Below are 18,627 nucleotides of genomic sequence, written 5' to 3'. Positions count from 1 at the left end.
TCACTGTTCTCCCTCTCCCACATCACTGCTCTCCTCTCTCCCCATGTCACTGCTCTCCTCTCTCCCCATGTCACTGTTCTCCCTCTCTCCCCCACATCACTGCTCTCCCTCTCTCCCCATGTCACTGTTCTCTCTCTCCCATGTCACTGTTCTCTCTCTCCCCATGTCACTGTTCTCCCTCTCCCACATCACTGCTCTCCCTCTCTCCCCATGTCACTGTTCTCTCTCTCCCCATGTCACTGTTCTCTCTCTCCCATGTCACTGTTCTCCCTCTCTCCCCATGTCACTGTTCTCCTCCCCCCACATCACTGGCTCTCCCTCTCCCCATGTCACTGTTCTCCTCTCTCCCCATGTCACTGTTCTCTCTCTCCCCATGTCACTGTTCTCCCTCTCCCACGTCACTGCTCTCCCTCTCTCCCCATGTCACTGTTCTCTCTCTCCCCATGTCACTGTTCTCTCTCTCCCCATGTCACTGTTCTCTCTCTCCCATGTCACTGTTCTCCCTCTCTCCCCATGTCACTGTTCTCCCTCTCCCCATGTCACTGTTCTCCCTCTCCCCATGTCACTGTTCTCTCTCTCCCCATGTCACTGTTCTCCCTCTCCCACGTCACTGCTCTCCCTCTCTCCCATGTCACTGTTCTCTCTCTCCCCATGTCACTGTTCTCTCTCTCCCCATGTCACTGTTCTCTCTCTCTCCCCATGTCACTGTTCTCCCTCTCTCCCCATGTCACTGTTCTCCCTCTCTCCCCACGTCACTGCTCTCCCTCTCTCCCCACGTCACTGCTCTCCCTCTCTCCCCACATCACTGCTGTCCCTCTCTCCCACATCACTGCTCTCCCTCTCCCCCCACGTCACTGCTCTCCCTCTCCCCCCACATCACTGCTCTCCCTCTCTCCCCACATCACTGCTCTCCCTCTCCCCCCACGTCACTGCTCTCCCTCTCTCCCCACATCACTGCTCTCCCTCTCTCCCCACATCACTGCTCTCCCTCTCTCCCCACATCACTGCTCTCCCTCTCCCCCCACGTCACTGCTCTCCCTCTCCCCCCACATCACTGCTCTCCCTCTCCCCCCACATCACTGCTCTCCCTCTCCCCCCACATCACTGCTCTCCCTCTCTCCCCATATCACTGCTCTCCCTCTCCCCCCACGTCACTGCTCTCCCTCTCCCCCCACATCACTGCTCTCCTTCTCCCCCCACATCACTGCTCTCTCACTCACCCTCCTCTCCTTTTCACTCCCTTACTCTCTCTCCCCTTCTCCCTGTCTCTCTAGGCGTCCATGTGTTTGGGCTGTGTGCCACAGCTCTAGTAACTGATGTGATCCAGTTGGCCACAGGCTATCACTCCCCCTTCTTTCTGACCGTGTGTAAGCCCAACTACACTCAGCCAGGTGTGGCATGTGACAAAAACCCCTACATCACCAAGGACATCTGCTCCAGCCACGACCAGCAAGCAATCCTCTCTGCCAGGTAGCTGCATTACATAACATGACATACACTGTAAAGGGGCTGTATTGAATTTGACAGTAATTTACAGGCAGCTCATTGGAAAGTAAGTTGCTGTATTTCATAATGCAGTACACCTACTCTAATCCATACAGTATCAAAGCAAGTGGTGTGTAATAACACACAGTACAATACTGTAGAATTGACTGTATTATACTGTAACAAAGTAAATGCTACCGTAATCGTAATGAATGGATGGATGATTGGGGTTTGTATTTCACAGTATTTTGCTGTAATTACATGGGATTGGTGCAAGCAGGTCGGCTGCTATGTAATGTGTTTGCACATTACAGCATATCAATAAATATGTGGTGTTCCACTTAACAAATGGTTCTAAACTGGCAGCGACTACATGGCAAAACCATTGGCAACCATTAAAGGTTTAATCTGTCCCCTATACATTTTACTTTGAAGGGATACAACTACCACACACCGGTTAACTTTGTACAGCACTCTCACTAACAGGTGCAACAAATATAACCTCATACAAGACAAGCCTCAAAATATGTTATTGAGCCAGAAACAACAATACCATGCACCCACTAGTGGTCAAAACGTTTTTAGCGATCTAAAAATACAGTACAGCACAGATTGTGTGGGATGAAATTACAGTACCATTCAAAATACAACAATTATTTCCCTGGCCACAATCACCTGAACCAGGAAGAATTACGGTTCTGCTCCAATATTGCTAGAGTGGTTGCTAGAGTGGTTATGGGAAGATACTATAGCTCTTGTGTGTCCACATTTCATGAGGCAAACTAAACACAGCAAGGGAACAAGAGAAGCTAAAAAAATGAAGGGTGAATATGAATTTAATGGGTTTTCAAGGACATTGTTTACTTAAGATCAACTACTTGTACATTCAGTTACACTTACAGAGCAAAACATGAACCTTGAAGGAATACTGATTCATTGGTTCAGTGGAGATGAGGACAGAAAATTATTTCAAAGTATTGGAATGCAGCCTTGGACAGACCATGTTATTTTCTCTGGTGGGGGATGTGTCCTAATACTCCTGAAAAAACACATTTTCATGTTTTCTTCCTCTCTGGACCACTGATCTAAACTGACTGGGTAGGTGAAAGCCAAAGCAAGTTGTCCTTTCCTCCATGTTGCTTTCAAGTAGATTATCCATTCTTATTCAGTCTTAGGTAGGCTAAGGGATTATAAAGGTGGCATTAGTAAGGACACCATTTTGGCCAGTCATAGACAGATAAACAGGGAGGTATGTTTAGACAGATATAGCACACAACACCCCAACACTAACCTGCATTGTAGCAATGTGCAGGTGTGATCTTTATTCCTTACGCCACACTGGCGCTGTTCTCTCCCCTTTCAAGTTATGATCAAAGCTGTGTGACATACGGTGTATGTCTTTCTGTTTTTCTAGCATTTCGTCTCAAGGCTAACACGTTTTCTGTTTCTTGACAGGAAAACCTTTCCCTCCCAGCATGCAACCCTGTCTGCATTTGCTGCTGTGTACATATCAGTAAGTACACCTCCTGGGACAAATACACAGTATGGAAGCTAGTAATCAGTGGCATCGGTAAAACGTGATTTGGATAGTCCATCTGTAAATGCTCTACAGACTATCTACAGACTATCTACAGACTATCTACAGACTATCTACAGACTATCTACAGACTATCTACAGACTATCTACAGACTATCTACAGACTATCAACAGACTATCTACAGACTATCTACAGACTATCTACAGACTATCTACAGACTATCTACAGACTATCTACAGACTATCTACAGACTATCTACAGACTATCAGTAACATTTCCTCTAACATTTTCAGTTTTCATGACATTTGCTGAGGCAGTGTTTCCCTATTGGCCACCAGGACAAAAAAAGTATGTCGCTTTAAGTCAACTGAAAACCCAAACTGCGACAGAACATGATAAGCTAGTTTATTGATTAAATGTGCAGAGAACACTGTTGAAGTATTGATAAAAAACGTCCCCCCAGATATTGTCTTTGGCTCTTTTTAATGCTTTGTTCAGTGGCAGGTCAAGTACAATAGAATTTGATAAGCCACAAATTAGGACATTGGGCTAATATTGCTTGTGAATATAAATGGTATCGTTGCCAAAGTAGTCACACCAGATTCTCAATGCACAAATCCTTGGGGCAAATCTGTCCCCACTGTTTATTTTAAGGAAGAGCTTAGCGTACTGTGCCAAACACACTGGGTTTTCCCACATATATATTTGGTAACTCTTAAATAGAAAGGTTTGCTTATAAACCGCTTAAAATATTATCACAGAGCTTAAATTATGTGGATTGAATTAAGTGAAAACATGTAGAAGCCTGTTCAGTTTATTAATAGTTAACAAGGCATGTCATAATGCAGTTTATAAGCAGAAATCAAATAACTGTACATCATCTTCATAGATGAATGGAATGTATTTGAGTTTTTCTTTTATAATATCTCACCATTTATTTTCTCCATTTCTCTCTCCTTGCAGATGTACTTCAACTCAACCATCTCAGACAGCACCAAGCTGCTAAAGCCAGTGTTGGTGTTTGCGTTTGCCATCGCTGCGGCACTAACCGGACTGACCCAGATCACCCAGTACCGCAGCCACCCCATCGACGTCTACGTGGGCTTCCTCATAGGGGCCGGCATCGCTGCCTACCTGGTATGACCTGACTTCCATTGAAATCTATCTTGACTTCTATAATGTATATAACATTTCTATGTTTGATACTGATGATGCAAATTAATATTTATTTCTGTAAATGTTCGTTTTTTTATCTGCAGGGCAGGATTGACAGGTGATTAAAACATTTAGGAATACGGAATTTAAGGATTCTACCAAAGCTGATATACAAAGGGCATTTCATGTGCGCATATATTTCTGAAAGGTAGATGTGAGGGAAGTCTACCTACTACCTCTATAGTAGCCGTTCTGTGATTTAATTTGAGGCGAGCACAGGAGAGGAAAGTGTTATTTGCCAGACACTGGTGTAGGATTTTAGCCAATCAAACTGTACTGCATACCATCTCTCCCTCCCCCACTTAAATGGCATACCTGCCGTTTAGCGCTAGGCTCTTTGATATCTCTAGATTACTGCTCTCATTAAAGTTTCTGAATACTCCCGCTCTCATTTAAGTTTCTGACTCCTCCCGCTCTCATTCAAGTTTCTGACTCCTCCTGCTCTCATTTAAGTTTCTGACTCCTCCCGCTCTCATTCAAGTTTCTGACTCCTCCCACTCTCATTAAAGTTTCTGACTCCTCCTGCTCTCATTAAAGTTTCTGACTCCTCCCGCCCTCATTTGCTTTCTGCTATCATTAGACTGTCCTCAGGACGGGATGGAGTTCACTTTCATACCCATCATATCTCTCTCTCTCTCTCTCTCTGCCTCTCTCTGCCTCTCTCTCTCTCTGCCTCTGTCTCTCCATTTTAGATACGGCCTTTACATCCTTCACCTGAATGGTGATTATTTGAACAGATTCTGGAGGTGTTGTTCCATGACGTTCTGTCTTTCTATGTGAGGGCCTACTCTACATACCCATTTGTCTTATCATGCTCTTTCACTCTTATGTCCTTCTTTCTCATAGCTCTTTTCTGTCTTGTATCTCTTTCCCTCTCTCATTTCCTCTTTGTCCCTGTGTTCTCTCACTCTTATCAGAGATATAGAGAGCGGTGGTTAGAGCTAGCTCATCAGTTCTGTTGAAGTATACCCAGGCAGACGAATGAGAGTGAATGATATTGCCTTTCCACAGGACTATTATACTGAGTACCCATAGAGGAGTTTCAGGCGACCAAGACCTTCTCTTCTTCTCTTCCAGGCTTTCCACGCCGTTGGCAACTTCAGGTCCTCCGACGACATCATCATCAAGCCAGCTCCGCCCCCCCAGAAGGAGGACGCCCTACGAGCTCTGACCCAGCGGGGCCACGATTCAGTCTACAACAAAGGTGTAGCTTCAGCGTCGGAGAGCGCTGACGAGATCGCTGCGCCCCCCTCCCTGGACCGGCTGGAAGGCATGGGGCGTCCGCTGCAGCGCGAGAAAGCCTCCATGGGCAGCCTGAAGAGGGCCAGCGTGGACGTGGAGCTCCTGGCACCCCGCAGCCCCATGGGTCAGCAGACCATGGTGACCTTCAGCAACACGCTGCCCAGAGCTAGCATGAATGCGAACGGGGGCATGGGCACTAATGTGGCACCCGACGATTCCATGATGCAGCCCACCCAGCCTGTAAAGAGGAGGCTCAAGGCTGTGCAGGTGCCCATGGACCCCATGCGCTCACAGCAGCTGGTGACAGAGTGGAAGCAGAAGTCCATGGAGATGCGGGGTCTGAGCCTCAGAGATGAGGCAGAGCGGGAGGCCAGTGAGGAGGGCTCCGAAGGGGAAGAGGAAGTGTCTGAGGACGGGGGGCCACTGGCCTCGTTATACCCATCTACGGTGCAGTCCAACAGTGGAGCTTCCACTGGCCAAATCCCCATAAGTGTGGGGCCTCCGGGGTGTGTGAGGGTGGTGGCAACCCCCAGACCCCCCCACATCCCAGAGACAGGTCCGCCGCCGGTGTCGCCCAAGAGCGCATTGACCCGCGCCAAGTGGCTGTCCATCACGGAGAAGAGCAGTGGCAGCGGGTCGCTTCGGGGGACTCCCAACCAGCCACGCATCATGCAGGTGATCGCAATGTCCAAACAGCAGGGCCTCCTCCAGTCCTCCTCCTCGGGGGACACACCCAAGTCCTCAGAGACCACCTCCACCTCCTCCTGCACCTCCTCAACGGCCAGCGCCGACTCGCCCCACTACCGCCCGCCCTTGGAGGCCCAGCGCAATTCGGCCATCATCACGGTAGACGCCCACGCCCCCCACCACCCTGTGGTGCACACTGCCCCCCAGCCCTCCTCTGGCAATGGGAATCCCTGGAAGTGGAGAGACGCGTCCGATGCCAGCGACCCTCGCGACGCCTACGAGCTAAACAACCTGAACCGCAGCGCTGCTCGAGGCAGCTTCCGGCCGCACCAGACCATCTCGCCCTGCTCCTCCACTGGTGACGGCGACCACGAAGTGCTCCCCCCTCCGCCTCTTCCTCACACCGAGGTCCTCCATGACGGGCGAAGCCGAGAGTCCACTTTACAACGCAAGACCGCCCTAGTTCAATTTCAAAACAAGACTGGACAGGAGAACTACTATAAAAAACTACAGGGTGCCCGGAGGAATAAGGAATAGTTACTAACTAACTCTCTTACTAACTAAATAACTAACTAACTAACTAGTTAGTCTTACTAACTAACTAACTAATTAGCCTTACAGTCAAACCACAAAACCTTGACTGACAAGCTGGGGTCTGCTGCTATGCAGCTCTCAGACTTTGTGTGATGTTATCAAACGAGTTCCGCAATACGGTGATAGCCTACATGTGTATGATGTATGCTAGCTGGAGGAATACATCTTGAGTGGATGTGGAACTGGTGAGTGTCATAGCAGGTCTGTGCAAAAAGGGATGCTGAGGTATTTCATTTCAGGAGCACAAAGGAGCTTTTCAAAAATGAAAATGGGAAGAACACCACCACGCAACACAAACCAAAAAACACTTTTGAAGGATAACGTATTAAAGCTCCATCTACTGAGCTGAACCAGGAAGTTTTGAAACATTTACAACATCTTCATTGACTCTATCTTCCTTTCAATGATTCCTGTTACTCAATGGGCTGATTGTCTAGTGTTGGTATGGCATTGACTCTATGTTGTGGACTTTTTGTTGTTAATACTTAATTGCTAATGTGTAGATTCTGAGCATGTATGTCTGTGTGTTTGGGAAAGTGGGTCAGGTGCTTGTGTGTATGGGTGTGTGTTTGTGTTGAAGAAGCACAGTATGTTTAAGAATATATAAATTCTGCTGTATTCAGCAGAATGTGTAGGGGCCAATGATGGTGCCAATTCTCAACAAAGTTCAGACCTTGATCTTAACTCTAAAGCTGAAGAACAACAACAATTTTAACCTGAACTTCTTCTGTGGTAGAATACTGACAGGACTGAATGAAAGTAAGTTGTGTAAAGGAGTGCTTCTCCATATGGATCTTACTTTTGAGAGTGCTACTAGAGTGCCTCATAAAGCGACTTAAAGCATAAACCGTGTGTACTTTTTACTGGACATGTTATACGAGAACAAAACTACAATAAGGAAAGTCCCATCCGGGGAACAGTCATTCTATCAAAGCAATAGCGGCAGTACGAGGCAGAATGTGTCAAATAGGATAGGTAATATTGACGGTTTCCTTTTTGCTGATCGTTGAAAGCTTCGAAGTGAACATGCACACAAATCAATACACTCCTGTGGATGGACTACTGCACGTTATGTACATGATTGTCAGGTTGGAAGCACTACTTTGTCAGTAAACAAAAAAAATACATTAAAAGTTGTCATTAGTAACAGAACTGTGAAGCACTAGTGTGGCAAATGTTGTATATCTGAGGCATGTTTGGTTCTTAATGTCCACCAAAGCCCTCCAACTGACAATCACAAGTTGGATCATCAATTCCTCACAAAAACTTCAGTACAGTATGCGCTGTATTTGGGCTTCATTCAAAGTGTTCTAGTGCTGTGCACTGAAATACCAACAATGCGCCAGCGAGAATCCTTAGTTGCTACATACATTTTGTTGACTTGAAGAATATAACTTGTAAATGTCTCATGGACTTAGTTCAACTGTCATACCCCATCAGAACCCAAAATTTAAGCTTGTTTTCTCCAATGTTTGTATACAACTTAAATGTAAACAAACACTGTATATCAAAACATTTGATATCATGAATTGTCAGTCATTGCATCCATATCTCTGTCTATGAATGTAAGAGTGGGTACATTTCTCCAACTCCCGTCCTTTTTAGAGAACAGGGGTGGGCAGAATGCTTTGTTATTGTTTAAATGAAAGATTCTAGCTTTAAAGGGAATTTCCCCACTGTTAACGGAGATCATATTCATGGTAAATGCTGAGAGTGTTGACTGTGTGGGGGTATAAAGCTCTTCAAAGAGCATCTATTTTTCTCATTCTAAAACTCTCAGCTATCATGATACACATCAGTGCTCATTATCCTAGTCACTTCTATAGGCTACAATAACTACATGAAAGAGCAAATAGACCAGTATTTTGTCTAGAATGTAGACACCTTGTTTTGTCTGGGAACAGCACCATGTGCGTTCCCCCATTTGTTTTATTACAGTCGTTTATCCTAAACACACTTACATGTGCAGCAGACTAGACAACAGCTGCACAGCAACTGCACCTTGGAAAGATGGTTATTTGCTGGGTTATCATGTGAGTTGTGGTTGGCTAGCTGGGCTATTATAGTGGGCGGGAGAGAGAGCGAGAGGCCCCAGGCACATAACAGATTGCTGTGGATGGTCACTGGGAGTCTAAATGAGCACCACAACACCTAAGGGAATACACTGACTAGGATTTATTACTGAGGATTATGCTAAACAGGCAAACAGGCATGTACGCTCACGCACACACACATGCAGGCACACTCGCACGTCACACACATACTCATGCATTCAAATGAATGTATCCACTCACAAAGGAACACATACACTGAATATACAAAACATTAAGAACACTTGCTCTTTCCATGACATAGACTGACCAGGTGAATCCAGGTGAAAGCTATGATCCCTTATTGATGTCACTTGTTAAATCCACTTCAATCAGTGTAGATGAAGTGAAGGAGACAGGTTAAAGAAGGATGTTTAAGCCTTGAGACATGGATTGTGTATGTATGCATTCAGAGGGTGAATGGGTAAGAAAATATTTAAGTGCCTTTGAACGGGGTATGTTAATAGCTGCCAGGTGCACCGGTTTGTGTCAAGAACTGCAACGCTGCTGGGCTTTTCACACTCAACAGTTTCCTGTGTGTATCAAGAATGGTTAACCACCCAAAGGACATCCAACCAACTTGACACAACTGTGGGAAGTATTGGAGTTAACATTTTTATTATATATTTTTTATTTAACCTTTATTTAACCAGGTAGGCTAGTTGAGAACAAGTTCTCATTTACAACTACGACCTGGCCAAGATAAAGCAAAGCAGTGTGACACAGACAACAACACAGAGTTACACATGGAGTAAACAATAAACAAGCCAATAACACAATAAACAAGTCAATGACACAGTAGAAAAAATTAAGTCTATATACAGTGTGTGCAAAAGGCATAAGGAGGTAGGCAATAAATAGGCCATAGCAGCGAATAAATACAATTTAGCAGATTAACACTGGAGTGAAAAAATAAAAACAGTATGGGGATGAGGTAGGTAGATTGGGTGGGCTATTTACAGATGGACTATGTACAGCTGCAGCGATCAGTTAGCTGCTCAGATAGTTGATGTTTAAAGTTGGTGAGGGAAATAAAAGTCTCCAAATGGGCCAGCATCCCTGTGGAACACTTTCGACACCTTGTAGAGTCCATGCTCTGATGAATGGAGGCTGTTCTGAGGACAAAAGGGGAAGCAACTCAATATTAGGAAGATGTTCCTAATGTTTGGTATACTCAGTGTAACTACATACAGTAGAACTGGAATTTAAACTCCATGCCCCTTGAGGTGCCTGGTTAATCTCCATGTCCCTTGAGGTGACTGGTTAAACTCCGTACCCCTTGAGGTGACTGGTTAAACTCCGTGCCCCTTGAGGTGACTGGTTAAACTCCATGCCCCTTGAGGTGACTGGTTAAACTCCGTGCCCCTTGAGGTGACTGGTTAAACTCCATGCCCCTTGAGGTGACTGGTTAAACTCCTTGCCCCTTGAGGTGCCTGGTTAAACTCCGTACCCCTTGAGGTGACTGGTTAAATTCCGTACCCCTTGAGGTGACTGGTTAAACTCCGTACCCCTTGAGGTGACTGGTTAAACTCCGTACCCCTTGAGGTGACTGGTTAAACTCCGTACCCCTTGAGGTGACTGGTTAAACTCCATGCCCCTTGAGGTGCCTGGTTAAACACCTTGCCCCTTGAGGTGACTGGTTAAACTCCTTGCCCCTTGAGGTGACTGGTTAAACTCCTTGCCCCTTGAGGTGACTGGTTTTAACTCCATACCCGATGAGGTGACTGGTTAAACTCCTTGCCCCTTGAGGTGACTGGTTAAACTCCATACCCGATGAGGTGACTGGTTAAACTCCTTGCCCCATGAGGTGACTGGTTAAACTCCGTGCCCCTTGAGGTGACTGGTTAAACTCCGTACCCCTTGAGGTGACTGGTTAAGCTCCATACCCGATGAGGTGACTGGTTAAACTCCATACCCGATGAGGTGACTGGTTAAACTCCTTGCCCCATGGGGTGATATGAAAAGACATTAACAAACATGAACTGCAGAATCCTAGATAGTCTCCAGGGTGTAACATAGTCTGCTATCCACATCTGAACTTGTGTCAATCCACTGGGAGATTTTAAAATCAACCCGCAGAGACCATTTAATTAACCTTGTAAATCATACCGGCTCAGTGATTGAGAATGGGAGTTGGCTGTTTTTTGTTGTTGTTGCTTATAGTGAGTTGCCTTGGCAAGGAAATTAATAATTTAAGTCTAGATCTGTACAGGAGAGCTGCCCTATCAGATGGTTGCGTCCATGGCCGATGATATCCTTGAAGATGCAAACAGAACATTGTGTCCCACACCTGAGGCCTCACTATGCAGTTACCAGGGCAACAGTCTAGATGCTTGATGTTGGAGATGGGAGCCCAGTGTTGGAGAAACACACTACCCCTCTCTCGTTCCCTCTTTCTCTCCTCTATCCTTCTCCCTCTGTTTTTCTTCATACACACACGCACACTCACACAGGAGATGGGAGACAGGCCCAATACCAGTCAATTTCAGATAATTCTGCATTAGTAAACACCTGGGGTCAGCATCCACTTGGCGACGCCCGTCTGATTTGATTTTGTTGCCAGACAGGTGGCTACTTGCAGTGTAAAGTATATTGTGTGTACACTGCATTGTATCCTAAATTCAGGCTTGCGTTTATATTTTTTTGAATAGATCAATTCCAGCTTTAAGTGTGCATGTCTTCACTGACAACTCTTTTCAGATCATCTGATACAAAAACACTTCTCTAACGATTTCATCCAACAATATTTTATGGAAACAGAGGCTTACTATGCCATCTGATTCAAATCCTGAGTAGATAGACACCCACTATTAAAATACGTCATTGCAAAAGCATTGTGTTTACATGATTGTCAAATAGACCTGGTACATTGTAATTTAATCGAAGTCATTAAATGATCAAAGTAGCAGGTAATGATGATTTATTCAATGTAGGAGTCACCAGCTGAAGCCTGACGATGATGAAAAACGTATGCAATATCAGACTTGTGAGAAGTTTTGGTCTCAGTATCTCTTTAATTAAACAACCAGACACAAAAAGGGACTTGAGTTCATCCCCTGCCTACATACAGTAGCTAATGGTCCCTTTTTCTCATCTGCTTTGCACTGAACTTCAGGTACAGTCTCAATAACCCACCTACACACCCACCTACACACCCACCCACACACACACACACACACACACACACACCTGAATAGATGCTCACAAGATCCACAAGGGCAGAGGCGGCGGTCAGCACCCCATAACATATGTATATTTCTTTATTTCCTGGAGCACAGCCCGGGATGTTGCTATGGCAACAGGGGCTAAGCAGTGTGCATCTGGAGTGTGAAGCTATTTATCACTTTAATAAGGAGTGTGTGTGTGTGTGTGTGTGTGTGTGTGTGTGTGTGTGTGTGTGTGTGTGTGTGTGTGTGTGTGTGTGTGTGTGTGTGTGTGTGTGTGTGTGTGTGTGTGTGTGTGTGTGTGTGTGTGTGTGTGTGTGAGAGAGACAGAGAGAAAGAGAGTGAGAGTGAGAGAGAGAGAGACAGAGAGAAAGAGAGAGAGAGAGAGAGAGAGAGAGAGAGAGAGAGAGAGAGAGAGAGACAGAGAGAGAGAGAGAGAGAGAGAGAGAGAGAGAGAGAGAGAGGGGCCAACAGAGGAGTGGTCAAAAGGTGTACATGAGACAGGCATTCAATTAATTTGATTTTTCTGACATTTTATGAAAGACTGCATTTGAATGAATCTCTTACCGTACCTTGTCTGTGCTTCTGAATACACTGAAAGGCCTTAATAAACTAAATCTAAATTAGTTTTGCACATCAAACAGGTGACTATTAAGCTGAGAGTCAAATATCTGTGACGTGGTACCTTGCAGTAATGTGCTTGGTAAACGTTTTAACAAACAGAGCAAAACAGGACTGGAGGCAGGGAAGGACGCAAGGCAGGGTAGGAGAGAGGGAAGGAAGGAAGGCAGGGTAGGAGGCAGGGAAGGAAGGAAGCAAGGCAGGGTTGTAAGCAGAGTAGTTGGCAGGGTAGGAGGCAGGGAAGGAGGCAGGGAAGGAAACAAGGCAGGGAACGAGGCAGTGAAGAAGTTAGGGAAGGAAGTATGGCAGGGTAATAGCAGGGTAGTAGGCAGGGTAGGAGATGGCGTAGGAGGCAGGGTAGGAGGCAGGGAAGGAGGCAGGGAAGGAAGCAAGGCAGGGTATGAGGCAGTGAAGAAGTCAGAGAAGGAAGTATGGCAGGGTAGTAGCAGGGTAGTAGGCAGGGTAGGAGATTGCGTAGGAGGCAGGGTAGGAGGCAGGGAAGGAGGCAGGGCATTTCTTTACCACATATTCTTTACCAACGATATTCTAATGGTTTCAATCTTCTCTATATCCCATTGATCATAAGGCTGATGTGTGGATAAGAGGAGGTACAGCGTACCCAATGAAAATAACTCTCCTTCCAGAATGTATTATTGTTCTTCCCCTTTGACTTTCAGTGTGAAGAAAGTGTGAAGCAATGGAATGTGAATAGCTCATTTAAAAACAAACTATTAATAATTGAACATATAGAACAACAAACTAGAGTGTAAGCAAATGTTTTCCAAGTCAATGATAATATGGAGTTGTTTGGAGATTCTGTGTGGTAGTTTATTGTCTATTTTGGTCTTGACTATTATTTCCTTCATCACCTCTCACTATTTTCTTGTGTGGGAATATCTCAATACCCACCGGAGTACAGTGAGTACAGTTTTGCATGGATTCTCTGTCGTCTTTTGGTTATAACCATCCATTTTCCTTTCCTACCTCCTACTCAGATCTCATCACGTTTAGCTTCAAAAAGCTTTAGTGTGCCTGTCTGCCTGTTGGCATAAGTTAGGCTACTCTATGAGAACAAGACACCTCTCCTATACTGAACAAAAATATAAATGCAACATGCAACAAGAGGTACAGTTCATATGAGGAAATCAGTCAATTGAAATCAATTCATTAGGCACTAATCTATGGATTTCACATGACTGGGCAGGGGCGCAGCCATGGGTGGACCTGGGAGGGTATAGGACCAGCCACTGGGGAGACAGGCCCAGCTAATCAGAATTAATTTCTCCTCATAAAAGGTCTTAATTACAGACATAAATACTCCTCAGTTTCATCAGCAGTCCAGGTCGCTGGTCTCAGACAATCCCGCAGGTGAAGAAGTCGAATGTGGAGGTCCTGGGCTGGTGTATTTACACGTGGTCCTTGGTTGTGAGGCTGGTTGGGAGTACTGCCAAATTCTCTAAAATGTAATTGGAGGTGGCTCATGGTCGAGATATTAACATTAACAGGGATATAAACCAATTTGTGAACAAAATTTGAAAGAATAAGCTTTTTGTGCGTAGGGAACATTTTTGGGATCTTTTTTTTCCAGCTCATGAAACCAACACATGTTGCGTTTCAGTTTTTGTTCAGTATAGATTTGTCACTCAGAAGAGTGGAAGTCAGCTTCAATCATACACAGCACAAGCCCTTCGGAGACAGAGGGCAGCCCTGACAGGTACCACACTTTAGCCCACTCACACCAGCTAGTTTCCCATTGTAAATGCTGTTCATGATCTGTGCTGTGGGAGTCCTCTTACACCAGAACAGCTGTGAAGAAGGCATGGCAGACCCAACAAAGGCTGGTACAGACGGCTGACATTTACTCCTGAGGTGCTGACTTGTTTCACCCTCTACAACCACTGTGATTATTATTATTTGACCCTGCTGGTTCATCTATGAACATTTGAACATCTTGGCCATGTACTGTTACAATCTCTACCCGGCACAGCCAGAAGAGGACTGGCCACCCCTCAGAGCCTGGTTCCTCTCTAGGTTTCTTCCTAGGTTCGTGCCTTTCTAGAGAGTTTTTCCTAGCGACCGTGCTTCTACATCTGCATTGCTTGCTGTTTAGGGTTTTAGGCTGGGTTTCAGTAAAGCACTTTGTGACATCAGCTGATGTAAAAAGGCCTTCATTAATACATTTGGTTGATTGATCACTCCCAGCCCAGCCATCCAGGATGTGCATGTGCAATGTCCAAAGGCTCCAGCCACCTGAGACATGGACTGTTCTCAACGTTCCCGTTCAGCAGGCAGTACCGGTGCATCAAAGCTCAGACCAACAGACTCCTTAACAGATTCTATCCCTTGGCCATAAGGCTAAATTATTATTGATTCGATGTATTACCATTACTATTAGTATCTATCTATTTATCCTGCTTCTGATCATTATTACTCCTGTTTACATGTATATATCACCATTAGTATACCATTAGTACCATTAGTATATTACCATAAGTATTTATATATTCCTGCTACCAGTCACCTGTTTACATGTATATATTTGCATAAGTATTTATATATTTGTCACACCCTGATCTATTTCACCTGTCTTTGGGATTGTCTCCACCTCCTCCAGGTGTTGCCCATCTTCCCCATTATCCCCGGTGTATTTATACTTGTGTTCTCCGTTTGTCTGTTGCCAGTTCGTCTTGTTTGTCAAGTCAACCAGTGTTGTTCTCAACGCCTGCTTTTCCCAGTCTTTCTTTTTCTCGCCCTCCTGGTTTTGACCCTTGCCTGTCCTGACTCTGAGTCCGCTGTCACGCCTTGGTCTTAGTGTTTTGTGTTTTCGTTATATATTTGGTCAGGCCAGGGTGTGACAGGGGTTTACGTGTTGTATTTCGTATTGGGGTTTGTTGTATTTGGGATCGCGGCTGATTAGGGGTGTTGTATAGGCTTGGCTGCCTGAGGCGGTTCTCAATCAGCTGTCAGGTGATTCTCGTTGCCTCTGATTGGGAACCGTATTTAGGTAGCCTGAGTTTCGCTTTGTCTTTCGTGGGTGATTGTTCCTGTCTCTGTGTAGTTTCACCAGATAGGCTGTAATTAGGTTTCACGTTCCGTTTGTTGTTTTCGTATTTATGTATTTATTTCATGTATCACTTTTTCTTCATTAAAGAACATGAGTAACCACCACGCTGCATTTCGGTCCGACTCTCTTTCAACAAACGAAGAACGCCGTTACATCCGCCTGCCTGACCACTCTGCCTGACCTCAGCCTACACTGACCCTGAGCCTGCCTGCCATCTGGTACCGTTGCCCCACCTCTGGTTTTATTACCTGCACTTGTTGAATTATTAAACTATTGTTAATTCGACAATGTCTGCATCTGGGTCTTACCTTCATACCTGATAGTACGAACTGGCCATGACTGACCCAGCAGACCCGGCCGGGCCAGTTGCACAATGCCATCTCCTCCCAAGGAGCCTCCATTGGTAGGCACGAGGAATTGCTTCGTGGTCTTACGGAGGGGGTCCAAACGTTGGCTGAGCGCCATGACTGGGCGTTGGACATGCTGCTGGAATTCCGTAATTCCGCAGGTTGTCTGGCAGCCTTTCACGATGGTAACCCCACCGCCCATTAGTAACTCGGCGGTTAGCAGCGCCACCCCACCGGCCACTCCACCTTCCCGGGAGCCTCTTTGATCTCTCCCAGAATGCTTTAATGGGGAGCTCATTTAATGGAGTGCCCTCATTATCGAGCTTCAGCCCTCCTTCATCCCCTTGGATTGCTCCAAGATAGCCTACCTCATCATGCTGATGTCTGTGAGGGCTCTCACTTGGGCTACCGCCATATGGGAACAACAGCCGGCCATGTACGTGAGTCTGGAGGGGTTCGTGGGAGAGGTGAGGAAGGCTTTTGATTCCCCGGAAGCTAATCCAGCTCCGGCAGGATGCCCGCAGACTATGCGGTGCATTTCCTCACGTTGGCAGTGGAGAGTGAGTGGAACTAGAAAGTACTGTTCGACATGTTCCTGCACGGCTTCTTGCTGCTTGGGAGTTACCCACAGATCTTGACTCCCTCATCGCTTTGATCATCCGCATTGATGGGCGATTGCGGGAATGACGGATGGAGAGGAAATTTGATTTCACTCGCACATCCAGCGATTCCACCTCGCCTCAAGAGTCATCCCGGAAGTCCCCGATGGTCCCGTTGCCGAGAGCACTCAAGGTTTCCTGACCTTCCTCGAGAGTCACCAAAGACGGCCGAGGCACTGTTTCCCAAGCATATGCAACTAGGCAGAGCTGGGCTGTCGCCAGCAGAACGGAAACACAGAGTCAACACAAGGAGCAGTCTATATTGCGGGACTTTTGGTCATTTTGTGTCCTCTTACCAGGTAAATCACCAGGCTCACCACGGCGCCCCATGGACGTCTGTATTCTCTGTCGGGACCAGAGACCAAGGCTATGGAGACCTACATTGGGGACTCCCTAGCTACAGGATTTATCCGTCCCTCTTCCTCTCCCTCTGGCGCAGGGTTCTTCTTCCTGGAGAAAAAGGACAAGACACTGCTGCGCCCGTGCATTGACTCCTGGGGACTCAATGACATTACTGTGAAGAACCGTTATCCATTACCACTCATTTCCTCTGCCTTCGAGCCGCTCCAAGGGGCTGTTTTCTCCAAGCTGGATCTACGAAAAGCCTACCACCTGATGCGGATACGAGAGGGGGACGAGTGGAAGACTGCCTTCAACAAAACCAGTGACCACTCCGAATATCTGGGCATGCCCTTTGGCCTCAACATCTACCTTGCCATGTTCCAAGCTCTGGTGAATGATGTTCTCCGCAACATGTTGAACAGATTCGTCTACGCTGATGACATCCTCGTCTTCTCCCGCTCCCCCCAAGAACACGTGTTCCACGTCCAACAGGATCTCCAGCACCTTCTGGAGAACCACTTGTTTGTTAAGGCAGAAAAGTGTGAGTTCCATCGCTCCACCACTCCTTTTCTGGGCTACATCATCTCTGCTGGGAGTGTCCAGATGGATCCCGAGAAGGTGAGAGCGGTGGTGGATTGGCCTCAGCCTACGTCCAAGGTGCAGCTGCACCGCTTCCTGGGGTTCGCTAACTTTTATCGCCACTTTATCCAGGGTTACAGCACCCTGGCCTCCCCCTGTCTGCACTCACCTCTACAAAGGTTCCTTTTGCCTGGTCCTTTGCCGCTGACCAGGCATTCCGGAACCTTAAACACCACTTCACCACTGCTCCTACCCTGGTTCATCCTGACACTTCTCGTCAGTTCATGGTGGAGGCCGATGCTTTGGATGTCGGAGTGGGGGCTGTGCTGTCCCAACATTCTGCCCTGGACCTTAAGCTGCATCCCTGCACCTTCTTCTCCCACCGCCTTAATGCCATGGAGTTGAACTACGATGTGGGGAATCGGGAGCTTCTCGCGGTGAAGATGGCGTTGGAGGAATGGAGGCACTGGCTAGAAGGTGCGGAACATCTGTTCATTGTGTGGACCGACCACAAAAACCTGGAGTATCCCCGCATCGCCAAGTGCCTCAACTCCAGGCAAGCGAGGTGGGCAATGCTGGTTAACCGGATCAACTTTTCTCTCTCCTACATGCCGGGGTCCAAGAACGTCAAGCCGCTATAACCCCACAGTTACCACCCCGGAGCCTGAAACCATCCTTCCCACCTCGTGCCTTGCGACTGCACCCAGTTGGGGTATAGGGAAACAGGTCCGGGAGGTGCAGCGGTCCCAGCCGAACCCTGGAGGGGGCCCAAATAACCAGATGTTTGTGCCTGATGCTGTCCGCTCCTTGGTCCAGTAGTGGACCCATTCCTCCTTGCCTGTCACCCGGGCTCTCGTTGGACCCTGGCCTTCGTGCAACAACGCTTTTGGTGGCCTACTATGGATGTTGCCGTGTTTGTTTCCACTTGCAAGGTCTGCACACAGAGCAAGACTCCTCGGCAAGCTCTGGCTGGTCTTCTCCAACCACTGCCTGTCCTTCA

At 46.7% G+C, this 18,627-nt stretch overlaps 1 protein-coding gene across 1 annotated transcript; it reads left to right on the top strand.

The window, feature by feature from the left end:
* Positions 1-1,261: 1,261 nt before the first annotated feature.
* Positions 1,262-8,284, top strand: LOC109888533 (phospholipid phosphatase-related protein type 3-like; the record flags this gene model as incomplete). The annotated part of the gene is made up of 4 exons (XM_031822235.1): positions 1,262-1,470; positions 2,941-2,998; positions 3,987-4,160; positions 5,316-8,284. Coding segments are annotated over 4 exons (1,830 nt in total), but the record flags the coding sequence as incomplete, so codon positions are not given.
* Between the last annotated feature and the right edge of the window lie 10,343 nt (positions 8,285-18,627).

This window comes from Oncorhynchus kisutch, linkage group LG4, assembly GCF_002021735.2.
Source record: "Oncorhynchus kisutch isolate 150728-3 linkage group LG4, Okis_V2, whole genome shotgun sequence".
Lineage (NCBI taxonomy): Eukaryota > Metazoa > Chordata > Actinopteri > Salmoniformes > Salmonidae > Oncorhynchus > Oncorhynchus kisutch.
Note: the sequence above shows the minus strand (reverse complement) of the source record. Positions and strands in the feature narration are given on the sequence as shown.